This window comes from Micrasema longulum, unplaced genomic scaffold (assembly GCF_059751315.1).
Source record: "Micrasema longulum isolate JH-2025_06_02 unplaced genomic scaffold, ASM5975131v1 h1tg001591l, whole genome shotgun sequence".
NCBI classification, from domain to species: Eukaryota; Metazoa; Arthropoda; class Insecta; order Trichoptera; family Brachycentridae; genus Micrasema; species Micrasema longulum.
In genome coordinates this window covers 234,458-256,170 of record NW_028278773.1, presented here as the reverse complement: position 1 = coordinate 256,170, position 21,713 = coordinate 234,458, and the positions used below count along the sequence as shown (strand labels likewise).

Here is a 21,713-nt window from a genome sequence, read left to right as displayed (position 1 = left end):
CGAGTACATGAAAATAACATTTTTATATGTATAAACTTATATGTATTTATTTAATATGTAATATATTTTCTTTACTAACTTTGTATACTTTGTGGAAATCTGTTATTAGTTCTGAGTATATACACTATATCTGTCTGCTTACAATAAATATGTATGTAGAACTGTTGATTTCCCAAATATAATAAAATAAATAAATAAATCCCTAGACTGGTACCTGAAGCGTAAGACTGATCGTCCTGGCTTCATGTAACAAAAATGATCAAGATACACTGCGATTGGTGTACCAATGCAGTGCCCTACGCACCATTAGGTTCGGAAAGGGAAATGAAATGATGAATAAGTAGCAAAAAACATATTTTTACTGGACGGACCCTTATTACTTTTAAAATGTAATGAAATATAGATATTTCCCTGTATTCACCCATTTTACTATATCTGTTGCAAAATATGTCAACCCTTAATCATTGTCGAATTTCGCTTCCTTTGAGGTCCGCGTAACACGTCTGGGTAGAGCTTATGTAATTGTGTTGACATTTATTCCGGATTTGTTACTTCTGCTTGGGCACCTACTCCCCTTCCTTTGTGACTACCCCTCCCTCGCCCCACTCACCCCGACGTTTCAGATCAGCGAACAGAAAATAACACAATGTCAAAACTTTCTATCAACAATATCATTACAAAAGGATGTTTGAATCTTACTTAGGAAAAAATATGATTTACCAAATTTTGGGTGCATTTTCAGCGAGTTTTAAATATCTGTAAAGCCGAGAGTATCTCTAAATGTTTGTAGGACGGGTGGATATTAGGATTGAAATTTGATGCAACAGAGAACGAACATATTTTTGAGGATGAAATATGGAAGTCCAGGCATTTACAGGGCTTATGACCTGTCATTTCTTTTACTTCAAAGAGTCAACAGATAGAAGAAAGTAAGAAAGAAATGGGTATTTTAACATTGTTTTCAAACAAAATCGACGTTTCGCTTTCCCATTTTCCGCACCCCAAAACTTATCATATTTGACAACAATATTTTGAGTTTGTCCAAATTTTTGTAGACATGGACTAGATTCAACTCCCTAGGGAGCTGTTAATATTAACATATTACAACAGAGATTAAGAACATTTAAGAGAAGGTAATATAGAAGTCTAGATATCTACAGGGCTTATGACCTGTCATTGGCTAGTTTATTTGGCCACTTTACACACTGTGTAACATTCACCATTCTGTCCATATTTGAACATCTATATTCCTTTAATTCTTTCATCCGTTCTGAAATAATTTAATTAGATGAATTTCACCTGCATAAATTAAGGTTTCAGCTCTTCTTCACAAACGTCATCAGATCAAAGAATCGAAGGAATACAGATGTTTAAATATGGACGGAATGGTGAATGTTACACAGTGTGTAAAGTGACCACACCAGCCAATGACAGGTCATAAGCCCCGTAGATGCCTTGACTTCTGTACTACCTTCTCTAAAATGTTCTTTATCTCTGTTGTAATATGTTAATATTAACAGCTCCTCGAGGAAGAGAATCCAGTCCTTGGCTAAAAAAATTTGGACCAACTCAAAATATTGTTAAATTTAGATTAAATACAAATTTTAAATCTTCAAATCAAAGTGCTTTTTCTAAAGGCAGCTTTATGCGATTCATGGAATCAACTGAAGCGAGTATCCTATGGACTTTTGTCATGATATTTATTGTCGCTAGATATCCTTTAGAAGTTTTAGAAACGAAGAAATTCACTGTCCCCAGCCTAAATCATAAGGATCTCTTGAAAATTATTTTTAAAGGATATTATTAATCGATAATATTATTACGATCTTTGCGATTCATTGATTTTTCAAGTGTTTACGTCAGATAAAAATACTTTTATCGATGCTATTAAATTATTTATTGATACTTCGAAGAATTTTGATTCTCATTCATTTTGATGTCTAAGAATAGGGATTTTTTCATATTTTTTATTTTTATTGAGCTACTTATTCTGGAAAGTAAAATTCGTATAAATATGCTGGATTTAAATACAAAAAATATTTATTCTTGCTATGCACAGAACTAATGTGATTGATTGATTAAGTGATTTGACTTGATCGGGCAGATGTCTGTTACCCAGATGCTAATTCTGAACTGCTTGATAAGTTTGAACGATTGCAGAATGTTTGTACACGTTATGTCTTTAATCTTCGCAAATTTGACCACAGCCAAATACCGCACGCAACTACACTGGCTAAGTATCAGGCATAGAATAAATATTTACATTCTATCTCTTCTTTACAATATTTTTAATAATCCCACTTCGCCGGTTTATCTGAGAGAGCTCTTCCAACTTCTATCACAACGCAGACTACCTCTTCGCTTTAGTAATGAGAAAACCCTTTTAGTACCCCTTCACCGATCTAATTTATTGCCTTCCCTTTCACAATAGTAGCTGCCCGATTGTGGAATAATCTACCCACCAATATTAGAAACGCCCCTTCTTTATTTACATTTAAATCAAGAATAAAATGTCACTGTATTTAAGTTGTTATTTTCTCCTTTTTCTTATTTCCACCCTATCGCCTCTCCTCTCCGCTCTTCATAGTATAGTGTAATTTTTTTAGTATTTAAAAAAAAAAATATACAAAATAAAAGATTCTGTTAAAATATGTCCATGTGCATGTAATGTTGTTGAACTGAACGCTTTTGGTAGGTAGGAAGAAATTGCCTTAAGTCAATATGCCCGCCCTTATATGTTTATAAATTGTATATTTATCTCTTCGAATCTATCGAAATGGACGAATCTACGAATCTATCTCTTTTCCATGTACCTACATTTCGTACTAACTAGGCTCAAAACTCTTCTCGGATTCGCTTGGCGCGTAGTTATAATGTATTTTTCAATAGCATAGATATATTTAACTGCAGTAAACCCACTTTTAAAATAAGAATTAAAAAACTATTATATTTAAAAAAATCTGTTTCTTTATAAAATAAAAATATTTTTACACTATAAATTTAAGATGTTTCTATTCACTCATATCAAACACACACTTACCCTGTCCATAAACCTACCCTCACACCCATATACACTCACACACATATTCGCATACCTACCAAAACCACACTCCACTCACTACCTACGCATCCTCACACACAAAAACTCGCACACATGCACTTCTACATGTATTAATATCTAAGTGAACTGGATTTTTATAATTGTATTCGTGTAGATAACTGATTTGGCTTTATTTTATGTTTTTTTTTAAATGATGTGTATATTTTTGTTGCTGTTGTTTTTCTGAATAAACAAAAATTGAAAAAATTAAAGTGTAAAATAAATAAATGAGTAATTGTGACGCCAATACATCAATAAATCTGTATCAAAGAGAGCCCGAAGATAAGACTCATAACAAGGAAGACAGAGACGCCGTTATGTGACCGGTGTTTGCCTGAAAAAGATTGTGTCGGTTATTGGTCTCTCTCACTATTGGAACAAATAAAAAATAATCGGCTTAGTTCGGTTTTGCAGAGCGTCGTCTTTGTCAATCATACATTTATACAGGTACCGAATTCTTGCGTCAGAGACGCCGTACAAAGTCGGCAGTCTCTTTCTTAAGTCCGATGTAATTTATTAACTGCCGTGTACTGTACTGGTAAGCAGTCATATCTTAAATATGACGGTGGTTTCAGATAGCCACTTTTCTTTTTCAGCGTCACGAATGACTAAAGAAATAAATACCGCCCTTTCTTCTGAGCAGGCATCGGAACAAAGTTTAGTACAGCAAACTCCTCAATATTATCTTCTTCCAGTTCTAGCCCCTCGCTCCGCCAGGAAACCATAATATTATTCTTGGTTGAATAACATGCATTCAAATCACGGTAACAACAATGCCCCACTTATTACAAACAGGGTTGGCACAATGCAAAAGGGAATAGATTGAAAAAAAATCAAATACCAAAATATCAAAATCAGCCGACCAATACTGTGGCAACAATACTTCGACTTCATATGGTAAATATGCAGTCATCAATACCAAGACGTTGGTGACTCGTTGCATATTAAGTTTAGTTTATACGGGACGGCCCTTCACCTGTATTTCATGGGTAGGAGAAGCTAGTACCTAATAGTTCTAAATGACATTTTTTTATCCGCATTAGCGAAAATATTTTTCAGTCTGTTTTTTTTAACTGCGAGTTGTAGCAAATGGTAACCCTGTTTCGCAAGAGCATAAACCAATTGAGTTCTACCTTCAACTGTCGCGTGCATGTGACAGCTGTCAGGACTTCTGAAGGGGCGGAGCTGCGGCGGCGGAGTTGGCGCGGTGGGGGCAAGGGGAAGTTAAAGGGCGCCCCTCACAGACAAGAAGAAAGAACGGACAATGAAAGGTGACAGAACTGTCAGAATAGTGTGAACGTGCATAGGTTCCTACTTCAAATTTCTTCCAGATTCAAATATTTAAAAATAGGTTTTTGAAGGTGGAAAAAATTAATTTTAAATGGCATGTTCTTATACAAAAAACAAACTACATGTCTTTAAATAACAGAATTAACATTTTTACATAAAACCATTAATTCTAAATTCGATTGTTGTGAACATAGAATTAAGAAAAATCCAGAAGGAGCGTAGAATCATGTTTGAATACATGTTAGTTTTCTTCGACAATCTGACGGATGGAAAAATAATTTAATTTTTAAGTAATGTATTTGCTACTTACAAATTCATTTGCTAATTACACATGAAATGTGATCCCATCCTGTTTCTTAAAGATCATAGCAATATTTCTACACTTTAAAAGGACACAACCCGGCATAGTTGAATTCAAATCAGGAGTTGCGGACTGAGCGACGTCTACAAAGAAACTTCTGAGTCAAAACGTAAAACTATTCATTTATGAGTAGTTTAGTCACCTTCTGTTTGATACTCGTATGCGGTTTGTGAATTATTCTGAATTCTATGGTTGCGAACTTCTGGATTTGATAAATATTAATATACCAACACGTAGAACTAGACAAAATACTTTATATTATTGTCACCCTTCTCAAACCAACTATCTTTGTCACTCACCTATACCGCGTATACACAGACTAGTAGCTCAGTCACAAATAACGATCGACGTGATAACAAATTCTCACCATGGTTGTTTATCGTATTCGCGATCACAATGCAACATCCGTGAACACCTAATATTAAATGAAAAATATTTACGTTTCGCGACGTATAATCCTGCCGCGCAATCACATATTTGAATTTCACAGGTGTAAATATGGAAAATATTCCAAAATGCTATTTTTTTTATTTATTATTTATCGTGCTATTCATTGCATTTAGCCGGCGGTTAGCAAGCCAAATGTTAAGAAAAGCAGTCGTCATAGTAATTGTTATTTAATTTTTCACTTTTTTGTATTGGATACTCCTTACTATTTTTCAAATGCAATATATTGTATTATTTTTTATATTTAGTAAACGCCGATTTTTCGCCAACGAACTGTATTTATTTACGAGGAAAACTAAAAACAAACTGACTCGAGCGTTGACTTAGAGATTACACACGCGTTGACTTATGACTGCGATAACTTAAGCATTTTTATTGTAATTGCTCAAATGCATTGCATGTTTTTAAGCACGTCTATAGTTATTTGTGATTGAGCTTTAGAAAATGAATGTACCTCTCATATCGATATTTTTAACTCGAGTCTCTGATTCAAATCATATCTTAATAAATATTTTACGATGTTCTGTAGTAAAGATTAACGATTAATTTGCAAAAGCTACTTATGCTGACTATCTGCTGTTAACACATTTAAGGTTCATATTATACCGACTTTTTATATCTTTAGTATGCTGACATAGATATGTATATACTTTTTTTGTTATTTTTCTTTTTCTTTTAATACCCATGTTTTAATATTATATTATTTTTTGGATAACTGAAGTGATTATAATAGTATATTTTATATTGTTAAAGGAACTTGTGGCATTAATAAATAAATAAAATAAAATAATAAATAAATTATATTTAAAAAAAACTGCAGAACATTTATTATGATCATCATTCCCCTTTTCGCACCCAGTGGTGTATGGACCACTTCATTGTAAATCAAATGCAGCGTATTTCTATCATCTGTTACATGAAGGCAAACGATCAGTCCTACGCTTCAACAATAACGATAACAATAACAATATTGCTGAATATTTTTTTTTTTGCACCATAACAGGCTAGGAAGCCCAATTACAGTGATTAATTAAAGCACAGAACACCCTGGCTTGAGAAAAAACATCATCGTCGGTTTTCCTTTTCCGCACTTAATGGTGCATAGGGCAGTGTATCTTGATCGTTTTTGTTGTATGAAGTTAAGATGATCAGTCTTACGCTTTAGGTTCCTGTCTATGAAATATTCTAGTGTAAAAACACCTTAATAAATAAAAATGTTATCTCAACCATGCCGAGAATCGAACCCGAGACCTCTTACATGAGAAAAAACTTTTTTTTTAAATGTATAACATTCACCATCCTGCCCATATTTGAGCATCTGCATTCCTTAAGTGCACAATCATCAACAGATTAAAGAATTTAAGGAGTGTAGATGCTCAAATATGAGCAGAATGGTGAATGTTACTCAGGGTGTACTTAAACCAGTCAATAGCAGGTCATAGTATATAGATCCTGTAGATGCCCAGATTAGGTTCTGTAGATGCCTAGATCTCTATATTTGATTTCTTACGTTTGATTAGCTAGTTTTAGTTTTTCTTTTTTATGTTATTGTTTTATTAGTATAGGACTACTTATGCTCTAAAGATAGAAAATCTCCATCTTAGAACAGGCTGTGCCATGTTAGACGGAGACTATCATAAACAGACAACACTCCGTTTTCATTTTACATTAATTGGTTTTATATAGATTCCCTGTTATTTAGTATGTACATTATTTTATTGCAATAAATTTATAAATAAATATATAAATATTACCTTCTCTAAAATGTCCTTCATCTCTGTTACCATATGTTTTTATTATTTTTTTGCTCTTACGTAAAATTAATTATTTGTTAAGGAGCCCTAAACCGGAAACCGATTACCTACTTTATTCGCGAAGTGTGACCCGGCTGCACCACTGTCGAGCGTTCCTTTTGACAGGAGATAGTAATGACATCTCCCGTCGCGCGCATGTCACTCATCTCTCCTCCCATTGGCCGGCGCTCTCCCCTCTTCGCGCAGCCGGCCAATCAGGGGCAGGCAGCCCTGTTCGATAATGCAATGCGTTATAAAGATTTTCCCAGTTAAATTATTATACTTGCGAATTGACAGATTTTCTTTGACTGGCGAGCAAAATGGGTTAAGTGCGTTTAAGGTGATTCTTAACGAAAATATGAAACTAATTATTCATAGATGGCGCTTTTATCATTTTTATTGAAAAATGCCATTTATACGTTTATTTTCAATGGAAATTTTACAAAACTTGATGTGCAAAAACTTTACACTATATTGAGTGTTACAAATACCATAGCAATATAATTTCGGTTCTTTTCACAAAATGATGTACAAAACAAATATAAGATAATTTATTTTCTTTACTTTTATATAATGTACAGAGTTTCATTGTTTCAGGTCCTGACTAGCTAGGAAATTCCTATATTTTAGCAGGACTTTTTTTGACCTAAGTGTTTTTTCATTCATTACAATAAATTCTTTATCTATTTTAAACATTTAAATTAAATTTTAATCCAACATTGAGGAAGTTTTAGTAAAATTTTACTACTTTAAATTTGCAATTTAAAATCATCTTTAATGATGATTAAACGAATCAAATCAATAATCATTATTCCCTTTCCACACCTACTGGTGCATAGGGCACTGCTTTGGTACACCAATCGCAGCGTATCTTGATCATTTTTGTTACATGAAGGTGAGATGATCAGTCTTACGCTTCAGGTGCCAGTCCGGGGACTTTGAAATATTATGGTGAGAAAACACCGTTTTAAATTTATTTATTTATACTTTTACATTGTTTGTATTCTTTTTTATACAGAATAATGTTCCCTCACTGGGGTGTCCCGTGCCGAGGGAAACATTTTACAAAATGTGAAACATGCCTAAGATTAGCTATTTAACAAAGTTAACATAATAATAACAATAAAAAATAACGTAATTAATCCAATTAACCTAATTAAACTTAACATAATAAACAATAAAAAATAAAAATATTCATAAAAAACATAACCAATTTATGCCCATGTTTAAACATCCACATTTCCTCAAAACCTTTCATCGGTTAACTTTTGCGAAGTAAAAGAGCTGAAACCTTTATCACGTGGGTAAGATTCATCCGGCTGAACCAAATCACCTACTAGGCAACGCCTGAAAACAATTTTCCAATTTTGATACTTCTTCTTTTACCAGGTAGTTAATTCAACAATGATTGAGTATATCCAAATGCTTGCAGACTGGCTGGATTTCCTCCCTAGGGAATTATTCATATTTAAATTTATTTCAACGGAGACGGAAAACGTTTTTGAGAAGGAAATATGGAATTGTTTTCAAGCGTTGCCTAGTAGGTGATTTGGTGCAGCCGGATGAATATCTCCCACGTGATAAAGGTTTCAGCTCTTTTACTTCAGAAAAGTCAACAGTTGGAAGAGTCGAGGGAATGTGGATGTTCAAACATGGGCAGAATGGTGAATGTTACACAGTGTGTAAAGTGGCCACTTAAACCAGCCAACGACAGGTCATAAGCCTTGTAAATACCTAGACTTCCATATTCCCGTCTCAAAAATGTTTTCCTTCTCTGTTGAAATAAATTGAAATATGCTGATATTACGAAAACAGGATTTATTTGCAGTGTGCATTTTATTATTTTATTTTTTTAAATAGTGTCTATCTGTTCCTTCTATGCTTATCCAAGACCTCAAACCTACTTTAAACTGTGCCAGTGATTTAATGTTTTGTAATTCCTTGGTTAGAAGATTGAAGGATCTCGGACCAACATGTAAGGAGTGCCTCTGTGCGAACTTAGTTCTGCATCCTGGAACTGACAGTACACTATCGGATCTATTGCTAATCTGATTATTAAATAATTAATAGTAAAATTATTATTAAATATTTATGTAAACATACGAAGGCGGATTGAAAATGAAGCTACCTAAGTAGGAAAAAAACTTTTTTTTTTGTCAAAAACCATTTATTTTTCAACATAGTCTCCTTTTACTTCGACACATTTAGTAAGACGATATAAATCTGAATAATACGATTTCAAGAACCTCTCAAAATACACGTTAGTTTCGGTAATCACTTCTTCGTTTGAGCTGAATCTTGTTCCTACGAGCCATTTTTTCAAGTTTGGAAACAGGAAAAAGTCACTAGGAGTTAAATCTGGAATAAAAGGTGGATGATCAACCAATTCGAAGTGTATTTAACGCGATTTTAGCATCGTATCTAATGCTGTGTGAACCGGTGCGTTGTCTTGAAGAAAGAGCCCATTTTTCTTATTTAAAAGTGGTCGTTTTTCCTTGATTGCATCATTCAATTGATCCAATAATGCACGATAATACTTTCCTGTGATTGTGGATCCTTTCTCAAGATAATCGATGAGCAATATTCCGAGTGCATCCCAAAATACAGTGGCCACAACCTTCCCAGCCTATTTCACTGCCTTTGCCTTCTTTGGAGCACTTCCACCAGCTTCTACCCATTGTTTCGATTGATTTTTGGTTTCAGGTTTATTTATAATGCACGATAATACTTTATTAAGATTGTGGATCCTTTCTCAAGATAATCGATGAGCAATATTCCGAGTGCATCCCAAAATACAGTGGCTATAACCTTGCCAGCCGATTTCCCTGCCTTTGCCTTCTTCGGAGCACTTCCACCAGCTTGCACCCATTGTTACGATTGATTTTTGGTTTCGGGTGTAAAGTGGTGCACCCACGTTTCATCAACATTTATCAATCGACGCTAAAAATCAACAGGATTACGCTTTATCATATCCAAACACTGCTGTGAAGTGGTCTCTCGAACTCGTTTTTGTTCAAATGCAAAATGTCGAACACACGTTCATATAGGATGTTTACCATTTCAACAATCTCACGCAACTTCACTCAGCGATCATTCATCACTATATCGAGGATTTTCTTGATATTTTCTTCAGTAACCACCTCTTTTGGCCTTCCTGTTGATGGTATTGTTGCAGTGCTTGTTCGGCCGCGTTTAAATTCAGCAATCCAATATTTTACCAAGTAATCTGACGGAGCAGACTCACCGTAATGTTTATCGAGCTTTTCTTTTGTGTCTTTCGCCGTTTTTCCTTTTAAATAAAAGTTTTTAATCACTGCACAAAATTATCTTTTTTCCATTTTTTAAGAAACACAAAAGTTGTTTACTTCAAACGACTACAACAAATAACTAATTGATGAATTTGGGTGACATTTTAACAGCTGCCGTTTGACAGATCGCAATTTGGAAAAAATATACCTTTTTTGTGTTTGTGTTTGTGCTGCCATCTAGCGCTAGGTAGCTTCATTATCAATCCGCCCTCGTATTTCAGGCACATAAATAAATATAATTTTCTAAAACTAACGAGTCCACTCTCTACGTATAGTTCATTACTAGGAAATAGTCTATATTTTTTGTACATTATCTTAATTATATTTTTCTGCGCAATTTCTATTGAGCGACTATGCACGTCCAAGACTCCTCTAAAACGTTATTCATCTCGGCTGTAATATGTTGATACTCAAAACACTTGAAAAATAATTATTATTCAGCCGTCCGGCCGATACAATCATATTTTGGTTTAAGGCATCAATAATGGAAAATATTTACTGAGTTTTATATAATTTATTTGCGTATAATGAAACACAAGTGATCACTTACGAAGCTCGATAAAAACAAAACGAAATTGAAACAAAGCCTCCCGAGCCCAAGGGTGGTTGCGTATTGTTTAAAATTCTCTGTTTATACTCGACCGAGACGCTAACAACCCCACAACACTTTAAATTATTTGTCGAGGGTGAAATCATAAAACGAGCGTCAGTATAATGCCTACGCTGGTATTTCAGTCCATATTAGAACGGAGCTTAAAAACAATACGTCTGGGATTTTATTGTATGGATAAGTACTGTGGAACGGTCATGTTTGCGAACATGAAAATACTTCAAAAAGCATTTGACATTTAAAAATATTTTTTTAATATAAATCTATAGCAACAGAGAGGGAAAACATTATTGAAAAGAGAATATGGAAGTCTAGGCATTTACAGGGCTTATCAGATGCGAATTGTGATTTCATTTACAGGTAAGCTATAAAAAAATATCATATATTTGTACCTACATAGGAGGTACATAATATAATGTAAGTAATATATATTATAAATTGATATTTTTCTGTGGTTCTGTGTGTTACAACGACTCTCATCCATGAAATCGACTCAAACGATGTAACTTCGTGATATGTCATCCATTACTTTAATATGTAATTCTTTAAAAATAAATAAAAAATACCATTATGAATTCAGTCGATATGAGGTATTCAATTGAAATGTCAACTGGCCGCATCGTTCTAGTAATTAATAGTGCTAAAAACGGCCGCGTGGAGCGCTATATGTCCTGCAAAATGACGCATGAAAGTAATTTTGGTCTTATGTCAAAAGTACCATCTCAAAGAAAAATAGCCCTTAAGAAACAATGTTTGAAATACTGTTTTCCAAATCAAGAATCTTCAAATAATTTGTGTTATCTGCCAGTTTAACCTAGTAGAAAAAACCCGCACTGGGGTTAATACATTCAAAATATAGTATACTTATTTGTGTGAAAAAATAAGCTGGAATAATCGGCTAGTTTCTTGGCTCACCGCAGGCGCTGGGCGCGCTTTATTAAAAATTATATTTATATTAGGATAAAAATACAAACGGTGGAAATCATTTTAAATAAATGTTAATTATTTATTTATTTTTCTGTACATAAAGTTAAAATAAAACATTATTGTAGTTAGTCAAATATAATGGTAAGTTGCGCATAATCGCTTCTATACACGGTTCGCCCCTGCTATATGGTCCCCTTTTTACAAAATTCGTAGAAACAATGTTGAAAGAGTCCAACGAAAATGTTTAAAATTCACAATTTCTAACTGCATATTCCTATGGAACAAATCAACTGCATGTCTTTGTAAAACTTTTTTAATTTACCTACTCTGGAGGATCTCAGGAAAATAACTGACCTAATATTTTTAACAATATTTTGAGTTTGTCCAAATTTTTGTATACAAGGACTGAATTCAACTCCCCGGGGAGCTGTTTATATTAACATATTGCAACAGAGATGAAGAACATTTAAGAGAAGGTAATATAGAAGTCCAGGCATCTATAGGGCTTATGACCTGGTGAAGTGGCCACTTTACACACTGTGTAACATTCACCATTCTGCCTATATTTGAACATCTATATTCCTTCAATTCTTTCATCTGTTGATGTTTGTGAAGTTAAAGAGCTGAAACCTTCATTTATGCGGGTGAGATTCATCTAATTGAATTATTTCACCTACATACTAGGCAACGCCTGCCAACGTATTATATTTCTCTACTTATGTTACTAAGTTTAACATATTACAACAGAGATGAAGAAAATTTAAGAGAAGGTAATATAGAAGTCCAGGCATCTACAGGGCTTATGACCTGTCAATGGCTGGTTTAAGTGGCGTTGTTTTTCAGGCGTTGCCTAGTATGTAGGTGAAATAATTCAATTAGATGAATCTCACCCGCATAAATAAAGGTTTCAGCTCTTTAACTTCACAAACATCAACAGATGAAAGAATTGAAGGAATATAGATGTTCAAATATAGGCAGAATGGTGAATGTTACACAGTGTGTAAAGTGGCCACTTCACCAGGTCATAAGCCCTTTAGATGCCTGGACTTCTATATTACCTTCTCTTAAATGTTCTTCATCTCTGTTGTAATATGTTAATAATATTTTTATATAAAAACATTAATTCTAAATTCGATTGTTGCGAACTCCTGGATTTAATAAATATTAATATACCAACACGTAGAACTAGACTAAATAGTCTATATTATTGTCACCCTTCTCAAACCAACTATCTTTGTCACTTACCAATACCACGTATACACAAACTAGGAAACGAATGTACCTCTCATATCAACATTTTTAACTAGAGTCTTTGTGAATTCAAATCATCTCTTTATAAATATTTATGATGTTCTATAGGAACGATTAACGAATTATTTGCAAAAGCTACTTATGCCAATGATCTGGTGTTTATTCATTTTATTTTTTTTAAATCTATTGAATGCTGACATACATACATGTATATACAGGATGTTCTTTAAACCCTCTCACATCTGAAACCAAGATGATCAGTATGAGCAAGAAGACATATTGGTACATTAAATTTTTTTTTTAGAACGACTGAAATCATAAAAAATAAAATATAGAAAAAAAATGTTGCTCACTTCTGCAGGGGAGAAACGAGGAGAGGTGAGGAAGGAGTCTAAACTGCGCGGCCGCGCCCCCCTCGCTTCTCTCCTGCAGAAGTAAGCAACCATTTGTTTTTTTTAAATATTTTATTTTTTAAGATTTTAGTCGTTCTAAAAAATATTTTAATGTGCCAATATGTCTTCTTTCTCATACTGACCGTCGTGGTTTCGGATGTGACAGGGTTTAAAGAACACCCTGTATATATTTCTTGTTATTTTTCTTTTTCTTTTGATACCAATGTTCTAATATTGTTTTTAAATTTTTGTATATCTAACTAACTCATTATTTTGTATATTTTATATTGTAAAAGGCACTTGTGCCGTATAATAAATAAATAAATAAGAAAGTTTACAGTTAAATATGCTAAAACGTAAAAAGAATAGCTAAAATATGCGTATGAAAATAACGTAACATACATTGTAAAAATGATAGTATTGGTACCTTTAAAAGTTCTTACTAAATGGTACTAAAATGCATCCATCTTATATCCTTTTGGACACACTCGAAATATTGCTGTCTAAACACGCCTCGCGCGCTTCTTCCAGGTCTGGCATGCAGCCGTTCCAGGCGTCCGCGCCGGCGGCGGCGGCGGCGGGCCCCGCGCGGCCCACCAAGGTGTCGGAGCTGAAGTTCTCCATCGCGCGGCTGATGGCGCCGTCGCCGTCGGCGTTCCGGACGTACGGCGCGCCGCCGCCGCCGCCGCGCGCGCGCACGCCGCCGCGCCACAAGACGTTCGCGTGCGCGGACTGTGGCAAGGTGTTCAACGCGCACTACAACCTGACGCGGCACATGCCCGTGCACACGGGGGCCAGGCCGTTCGTCTGCAAGGTAACACCCTCACTTACTGAATCCATAATCTAATTAGAGACTTCTTCTTCTTCCGTCTTTTCCACGCCCGCTCCTAAGTGGAGCATGTGGACATCACTAGTTGCCTCCAGAAGAACTTGTCGCCAGCCAGCACTCTCGCCTCCTCCCACGTCAATCCAGCGCCCCTTAGTTCCACCGAATAAAGTCGAAAGATCGTCATTGTCGGCCTTTCAGGATGGCGTGAGCCCGCAGGTTTAAAGAGGCAACTTGGATTAAGGTTCTCCTGAGGCATGCGCAGAACATGTCCAAGCCAGGACCTCGTTACAGGAAGCTTCTGCGCCCGTTCTCGGACTTCAATGTTAGTTATAAAATCGATCCACCTTTTCCCTAATATTCTTCTCAAGCACTTGATCTCAAAACTCAGAAGTTTGGTGTTTTGAGCTTTAGTAAAGTGCCAAGATTCGCACACATATAGGAGAACTGGCATTATACAAGAGTTGACCGAGTATAGATTAGAGTTGCAGACAACACGCATCATGAAAAGTTGCTCCAGCAATTCCTAGGCAGGCTGCGGGCTCTTTGTGCATGCTTCCATCCTCAGTTATGTGAACTCCTAATCATATAAAGCTGTCAACTTTCTCAATCCTCCGTCCATTATTATAGAGAGGTTGATCAAGGCTAAGACAGGATTTGTTGCACATAATCTGAGTCTTTTTTGTATTAATATTAAGACTCAGACGAGTTGAGTTTTGCTGCAGTTTGTCAACAATTACCTGCAAATTATCAATAGACTTAAAATAACTGCATCGTCTGCATACTCCAAGTCGCACAACTTTAGGGTGGAGTTCACTTTTATGCCTCGGTCAGGTGGTATTGATTTGCATAAGATAAAATCCATCAGTATGATGAATAAGAACGGTGCAAGGACGCAGCCTTGCCTCACTCCTTTTATTGCTTTCATTGCTCTATTTACTGTTATTTTGGTAAAAGGCTCATGTTGGATATTGTTATTCTTCCTCAACACCGTTTTCTAAGAAAAGTGGCATGGTTGCTCGGATTACAAAGGGGTAATTATTCCTATTTTGAAACAGAGCAATATCTTAATGTGTCTTCATTGGAGAGACGTAGAACTGAGATGGACCTAATATACATTTTCAAAATACCTAATGCCATAAGTGACGTTCCATCTCTGTTGCAAACAATTTCTTTTCATGTTCCCAACCATGTCACCAAAAGCCAAAATCTGCTACATATTTATTCAATATTTTAAGAGCAACTTTTGTTTTTATGCCCCAATGTCCAGAATGTGTGGATAAGTCAATTTATTGGAATTCTTTGGGATAGATCTTCCGGCTTTTCGTAGATCTCTTCGCGCCTAAACAGTGTGGGATGAAGTTGGATTGGCATGGTTTTGCTCGAAGTCATATGTCTTTCGTTTTTATGAATACATTCTATACAATTATTGTTTTGCCCTTGTTTGTCTTTGCTACTTAGTTTTATGTTTTTTTGTTCAGTTTCTTGTATTTAAGTTTCTTTATGTAATTGTTGTAGTTGGCTTAGGCCGTATACATAATAAATAAATAAATAAAATAAATATCCATATTGAAATGACACGAATGGCAAAAAACACTGTTTTAATTTACTTGTATAAAATTCAGTTTAAAAAATCAATTTCCGTATATACGAGTAGTTGACAAAATAATAAAATCGATAAACTAAACGTTTGTAAAAATAATATCTACAATATCCTTTTTCTTTCTTTCCCTAGGTTTGCGGTAAGGGGTTCCGCCAAGCGTCCACCCTCTGCCGCCATAAGATCATCCACACGGCCGAGAAGCCGCACCGCTGCGGCGTCTGCGGCAAGGCCTTCAACCGCTCCTCGACCCTCAACACCCACGCCAGGATCCACGCCGGCGTCAAACCCTTCGTCTGCGAGCACTGCGGCAAGGGCTTCCACCAGAAGGGCAACTACAAGAACCACAAGCTGACGCACAGCGGGGAAAAGGCGTACAAGTGTTCAGTCTGCAACAAAGCGTTCCACCAGATCTATAACCTGACTTTTCACATGCACACCCACAACGACAGAAAGCCGTTCACCTGTCACATCTGCGCCAAGGGCTTCTGCCGCAACTTTGACTTGAAGAAACACACGAGGAAGTTGCACGTTGGATCAAGCGGTCTTCCAACCCAGGCTCCGACAAGTCCTCCTTATATGCTCGGTCCGAGGTTGCTCCCGGCTCCGGCGCCTACGCCGGCTGCCCTGTTCTTTTCGAAGATTTTGTGACCCGATGCCCCCTTGTACTTCAACTGAAGACAAGGGACGATGCAGCGTTAATTTTTCTAAATTTGGTCTTTCGAATGTGTACCCTATTAATTTCGAAGATTATGAGGTTTGATGGCCTTTTCTACTTCGATTAAACGTGAGGTGACGATTCAGCATTTGTTTTGGCTAAGCAAACACGGTTCATTAGTTCTGCAAAGTTATATTGTTTTTCTGAGATATTGTGACATAATACTATCTTTACTCTATGATCTATTCTTCTCGCAGATTTAGTGGCCTGATGCATATTAGTATATCAATTAAAGACAAGAGACGATGCAGCATTAGTTTCGTCAAAGTTTGTTGGTCGAAGGTGGATATTCTGACCTACGTAGCAAAACACGACGCGAGTGAAAAGAAAATTTACACACTTAAAAAGTAAGTGCAAAAAACTGAATTATGTTACATGTAATGACTATTATTACAGCTGTTATTGCGCCTTATAGTGCATAGAGCATTGTATTGGTATTCATTTCTTCTTGGTGATTTTGTGACCTGATGCTCTATTGTGAAATGATAATGAATAGTGTTTCGACGAGATTAAGCAAGAATACCATGACCAGGTTGAATAGAATATGGAAGGATAGAAACGTCTTCAAAACCACACATGTCAGTTTCGTATTTAAAGGCTGTTTATGGGGATTTCGTCGTTCATTCTAATTGTATAGCCAGCCCACCAAGCGCCTTGACAGAGTTGATTATGTCAGGCACTCCGTGGATATATACAGAAGAATGACGCAGATGATAGTTCATTGTCAATTTAACCATTTAAAGACAAGACTACACATCTTTAGTTAATTGAATGTACATATTTAGATTGTTATAAAAAACACGCTAGTGAAAAGGTGAAAAAGATATTATAGACGTTTTAAACATACCTAACGTGAAAGCGTGCTGCGGATTCCGTGGACGGCCAGACGTTCGAATGCGTCTATTCTCCAGAAACTGGACATAGGAGAAAGACTGATATCCATGTGCGAGAAAATAATCCTGCAGTTCTTTGGACATATTTCCAGGGGAGACTCTGACAGTTTGACAAGATGAAGCGGCACAGTCACTGAGTTATCAGAATCATCACTGACGAATGCCTATAGAAGAGCACAAGACCGTTCCAGCTGGAGGGAGACTGTCCACAGACGAGCCATGCCTGGAGTCAGGCGTAATCACCATCCTCAGACATGAGGCACGGATTGAAAAGAACGTCAAAGCAGAACTGACTTAAAAATCTAAAACAAACTGTATCCATAATATACAAAATAATGTTTTCAAATGTAAAACAACAAACGAACGTTTTGGAGCATGGGTTCGGAAAACATAGTATTGAAATCGATTCGAAACATGAAATAGAATAAATTAAGCATAATTTTATTGAAATTAATGTTGATTAATTGCTAATAAGTGATTTTTAAGTCTTTTAAGAGGTTATTGATAAAAATGGTATAATTATATCAGCCATGAATAATAGATAGTGATGCAGTTATGTAAAGGTAGATTAGGTGTTAATTTTTAGTCGTAATGGAATTGATTTGAGGCTATAATTATTGTAAATACATATAGTTATTCATAGAATCTGTAAATATAATAATATAACTAGGTGCATATTATTATATTAACTCTACTATTCAAAAAGCTAAAAAAATTTGATTGAAAGTAAATTAGCATTGCAAATTGAATGCACATTACTAAAAAGGTATATTTATCAACAATATTTTGAAGACAAGGACCGGATTCAACTCCCTGGGGATCTGTTGATATTAACATATTACAACAGAGATGAAGAACATTTCAGAGAAGGTAAAATAGAAGTCTAGGCATCTACAGGGCTCATGACCTGCCCTTGGCTCGTTTAAGTGGCCACTTTACACACTGTGAAACATTTACCATTTTGCCCATATTCAAACATCTTTATTCCTTTAACTCTTTCATCCGTTGATGTTTGTGAAGTTAAAAAGCTGAAACCTTTATTTATGCGGGTGAGATTCATCTAATTGAATTATTTCACCTACATACTAGGCAACGCCTGAAAATTTCATTCTTTCAATTTCTACCAGGACCAGGTAAATTTATCAACAATATTTTGAAAGAATCGAAGGGACATAGCTTTTTAAATATGGGCAGAATGGTGAATGTTACACAGTGTGTAAAGAGGCCGCTTAAACCACCGAATGACAGGTCATAAGCCCTGTAGATGCCTAGACTTCTGTATTACCCTTTCTGAAATGTTCTTCATCTCTGTTGTAATATGTTAAGGTATATTTGTTTGAAAATTTTAAGAATCTTCATAGGAACTTCTAAATTGATCTGTATACCATACATCCGAAGACAGCAGATAAAACTGGACGCTTTTTTTGGTTTTTGGATGAAACTAGCTCCCATAGGAAACAATCTATCAAAAAATTAAAATCATGGAGACACGCCAATGGTAAATAATTATGATGTGTAAAAAAATCACTACTCTGGTTCCATAATCCAGGGAGACAATACGAGAATACGTTTGTATGAAGAAAATTAATTTCACGTTTCCTCTTAATATCATTTTGAATATAACTTTATACAAATAGAAATTAAATATATTTCCACCTACGCTGTGTACAAAGCTTTTGTGAATTGAAATCTAACGTTTATGTATATATTTATCAGTAAATAAAACTTATTACGTGCAAATAAATGCCAAATATTAAACAATATATTGTTTCATTTTATCCTGAGCCTTACCGATATCTTATAATAAACTTGTTATTAATATCAACATATTACAACAGAGATGAAGAACATTTTAGAGAAGGTAAAAGAGTAGTCTAGGCATCTACAGAGCTTATGACCTGTCATTGGCTGGTTTAACTTAATTCACAAACATCAACAGAAGAAAATATTGAAGGAATATAAATGTTCAAATATGGGCAGAATTGGTGAACGTTTTTTTTTTTTTATATACATGTTTTTTTTTAAACCCCGTCATATCCGAAACCATAATGATCAGTATGGTCAAGAAGACATATTAGCATATTTAAAAAAATATTTAGAATGAAGAAAATTTTTAAAAATAAAATATTCGAAAAAACAAATGGTTGTAAGCAACATAAGTAAGTTCTGTAGGGGACAGGCGAGAGGGGCGCGGCCGCGCAGTTGACTGTGCATCAGACTCCCCCCTCCCCCTCCTTGTTTCTTCCCTGCAGAAGTAAGCAACCATTTGTTTTTTTTTAATATTTTAATTCTGTAAATTTTATTCGTTCTAAAAATGTATTTTCATGTGCCAATATGTCTTCTTGCTCATACTGATCATCGTGGTTTCGGGTGTGACAGGGTTTAAAGAACACCCTATATATTTGGACTCCTGTATTTAGTAGCCTTACGTGTCATGTACAAGGCTAAGGTACTCGGAAAAAATCGTTTTTGTTTGTCTTGGAAATGGGATGTTCGATCACTGATTTTGGTTTATTACCTTTATGAGTCCAATCACCATTGTTGCAAAGTCCAAGAACAATGGCGCGTGATAACTACTTTTAACGACAGTGTGGATATCTGTTAAGGATATTCCATCTTTCCTGCATTCTGCTTCAAGATTATGGCCCTGTAAACTCAAAAATGGGCACAGAAATAACAGATGTTCGATACTCTGTGAAGAAATATCATCGCATGGACAATAGTCATCATTCCTTAATTTAAACTTATATAGGTAACTTCTCATAGCTCTGGTAAAAATTTGGGTGTTTTCGAAAGTACTTTGGTGATGCCGACTAATAATAAGGTGAATGCTACGCAGTGTGTAAAGTGGCCACTTAAACCAGCCAATGACAGTCAATAAGCCCTGTAGATGCCTAGACCACTATATCGTGGGTATACTGTATGTACCAACTTGTAAAAACAATTATACCTCGAATGCATTCATTAGACGTACCTGTAGAAATTATAACGGACTCAGTATTGATGTAGACATTTTTAACTGCACTTTGCATTTGTACAGAAAATTTCTTCATGGGGTCGATTATTTGGGATAGTTGCTGAATGTGCATCTTGAGTGGTTTATGCTATGTATATGTGCCGCATGTAATGTATATGTTTGTGTATGTTTTATATGTGCGTTCATGTGTGTGCGTGGATGGCTCGGAGTGTACATTCGGTATTTTTATTTATTTTAATTTATTACCTCCATGGAAAACGCAAATGTCAACAATTATTCTTTTCTCACTTAAAATTCTTATTTATTTTTTTGTCACATTTAATGTTTATATGTTTTTAATTTATGAAAACTTAATTGGTCTTTTTATGTTAAAAAATTGTTGTTTGTAATACTTATTTTGTATGACTGTATGTTTTCTGAATAAAATAAAATAAAAAAATACTGGCAAAAAGCTTTAACTCTAAAATCCCTGTTTTGAGAAATCAAGCATTAAAATTTTGTTCCAATTTTACTCATTTATATCGTATTTAAACATAGAAACATGTTAAGTGCTCAGTTAAGAACATGTTTTAAATTTTTCCGTTTCTTAATTTTATATCAAGTAAATATTAAGTTCAAATCTATTTCAACCGAGAGGGAAAACATTTTTGAGAGGGGAATATGGAAGTCTAGGCATTTACAGGGATTATGATCTGTCATTGGCTGGTTTAAGTGGCCATTTTACACACTGTGTAACATTCACCATTCTGCCCATGTTCGAACATCCAAATTTCTTCAACTCTTCCATCTGTTGACTCTTGTGAAGTAAAAGAGCCTTTATTACGTGGGTGAGATTCATCCGGCTGAACCTCCTAGATTATAAGATTCTCCTAGTGTTTATATACCGTTATGATGATTTTTTTCATTCACTATTTTCGTTTCGAAAACGATCGTTTCGTAAGTTGGTAATAAATCTTGTCACAGAAGTTTACGAGTAATGCATTCATTTTAATGTTGGTAATGCTACAGGCCTCAGATAGAAATATAAGGAGAGTTGTCTATGCATATATCTTAAGCCCCTTCCTTTACCCACTCCACACTCTAGTTACAGGCACTGACAGATGAAAGTGAAAATAGATTACATCTTACACCTCTAATTTCTTTTATTATTTAATGGCCTTTAATCTCTTGTAAATATTAATTTATTATAATAATGATAAATTGAATTATCAATTTTTCAT

General features: G+C 35.1%; 1 protein-coding gene across 1 annotated transcript in view; it reads left to right on the top strand.

Annotated features, from left to right (window-relative positions):
- Positions 1 to 16,556, top strand: part of LOC148274763 (uncharacterized) — a 112,539-nt gene extending 95,983 nt beyond the window's left edge. Inside the window, exons 2-4 of the mRNA XM_088236633.1 lie at positions 4,211 to 4,371; positions 14,011 to 14,293; positions 16,041 to 16,556. Of these exons, the coding sequence (XP_088092759.1) occupies positions 4,211 to 4,371; positions 14,011 to 14,293; positions 16,041 to 16,556 (960 nt within the window). The remainder of the gene's footprint in view (positions 1 to 4,210; positions 4,372 to 14,010; positions 14,294 to 16,040) is intronic.
- The last annotated feature ends 5,157 nt before the right edge of the window (positions 16,557 to 21,713 follow it).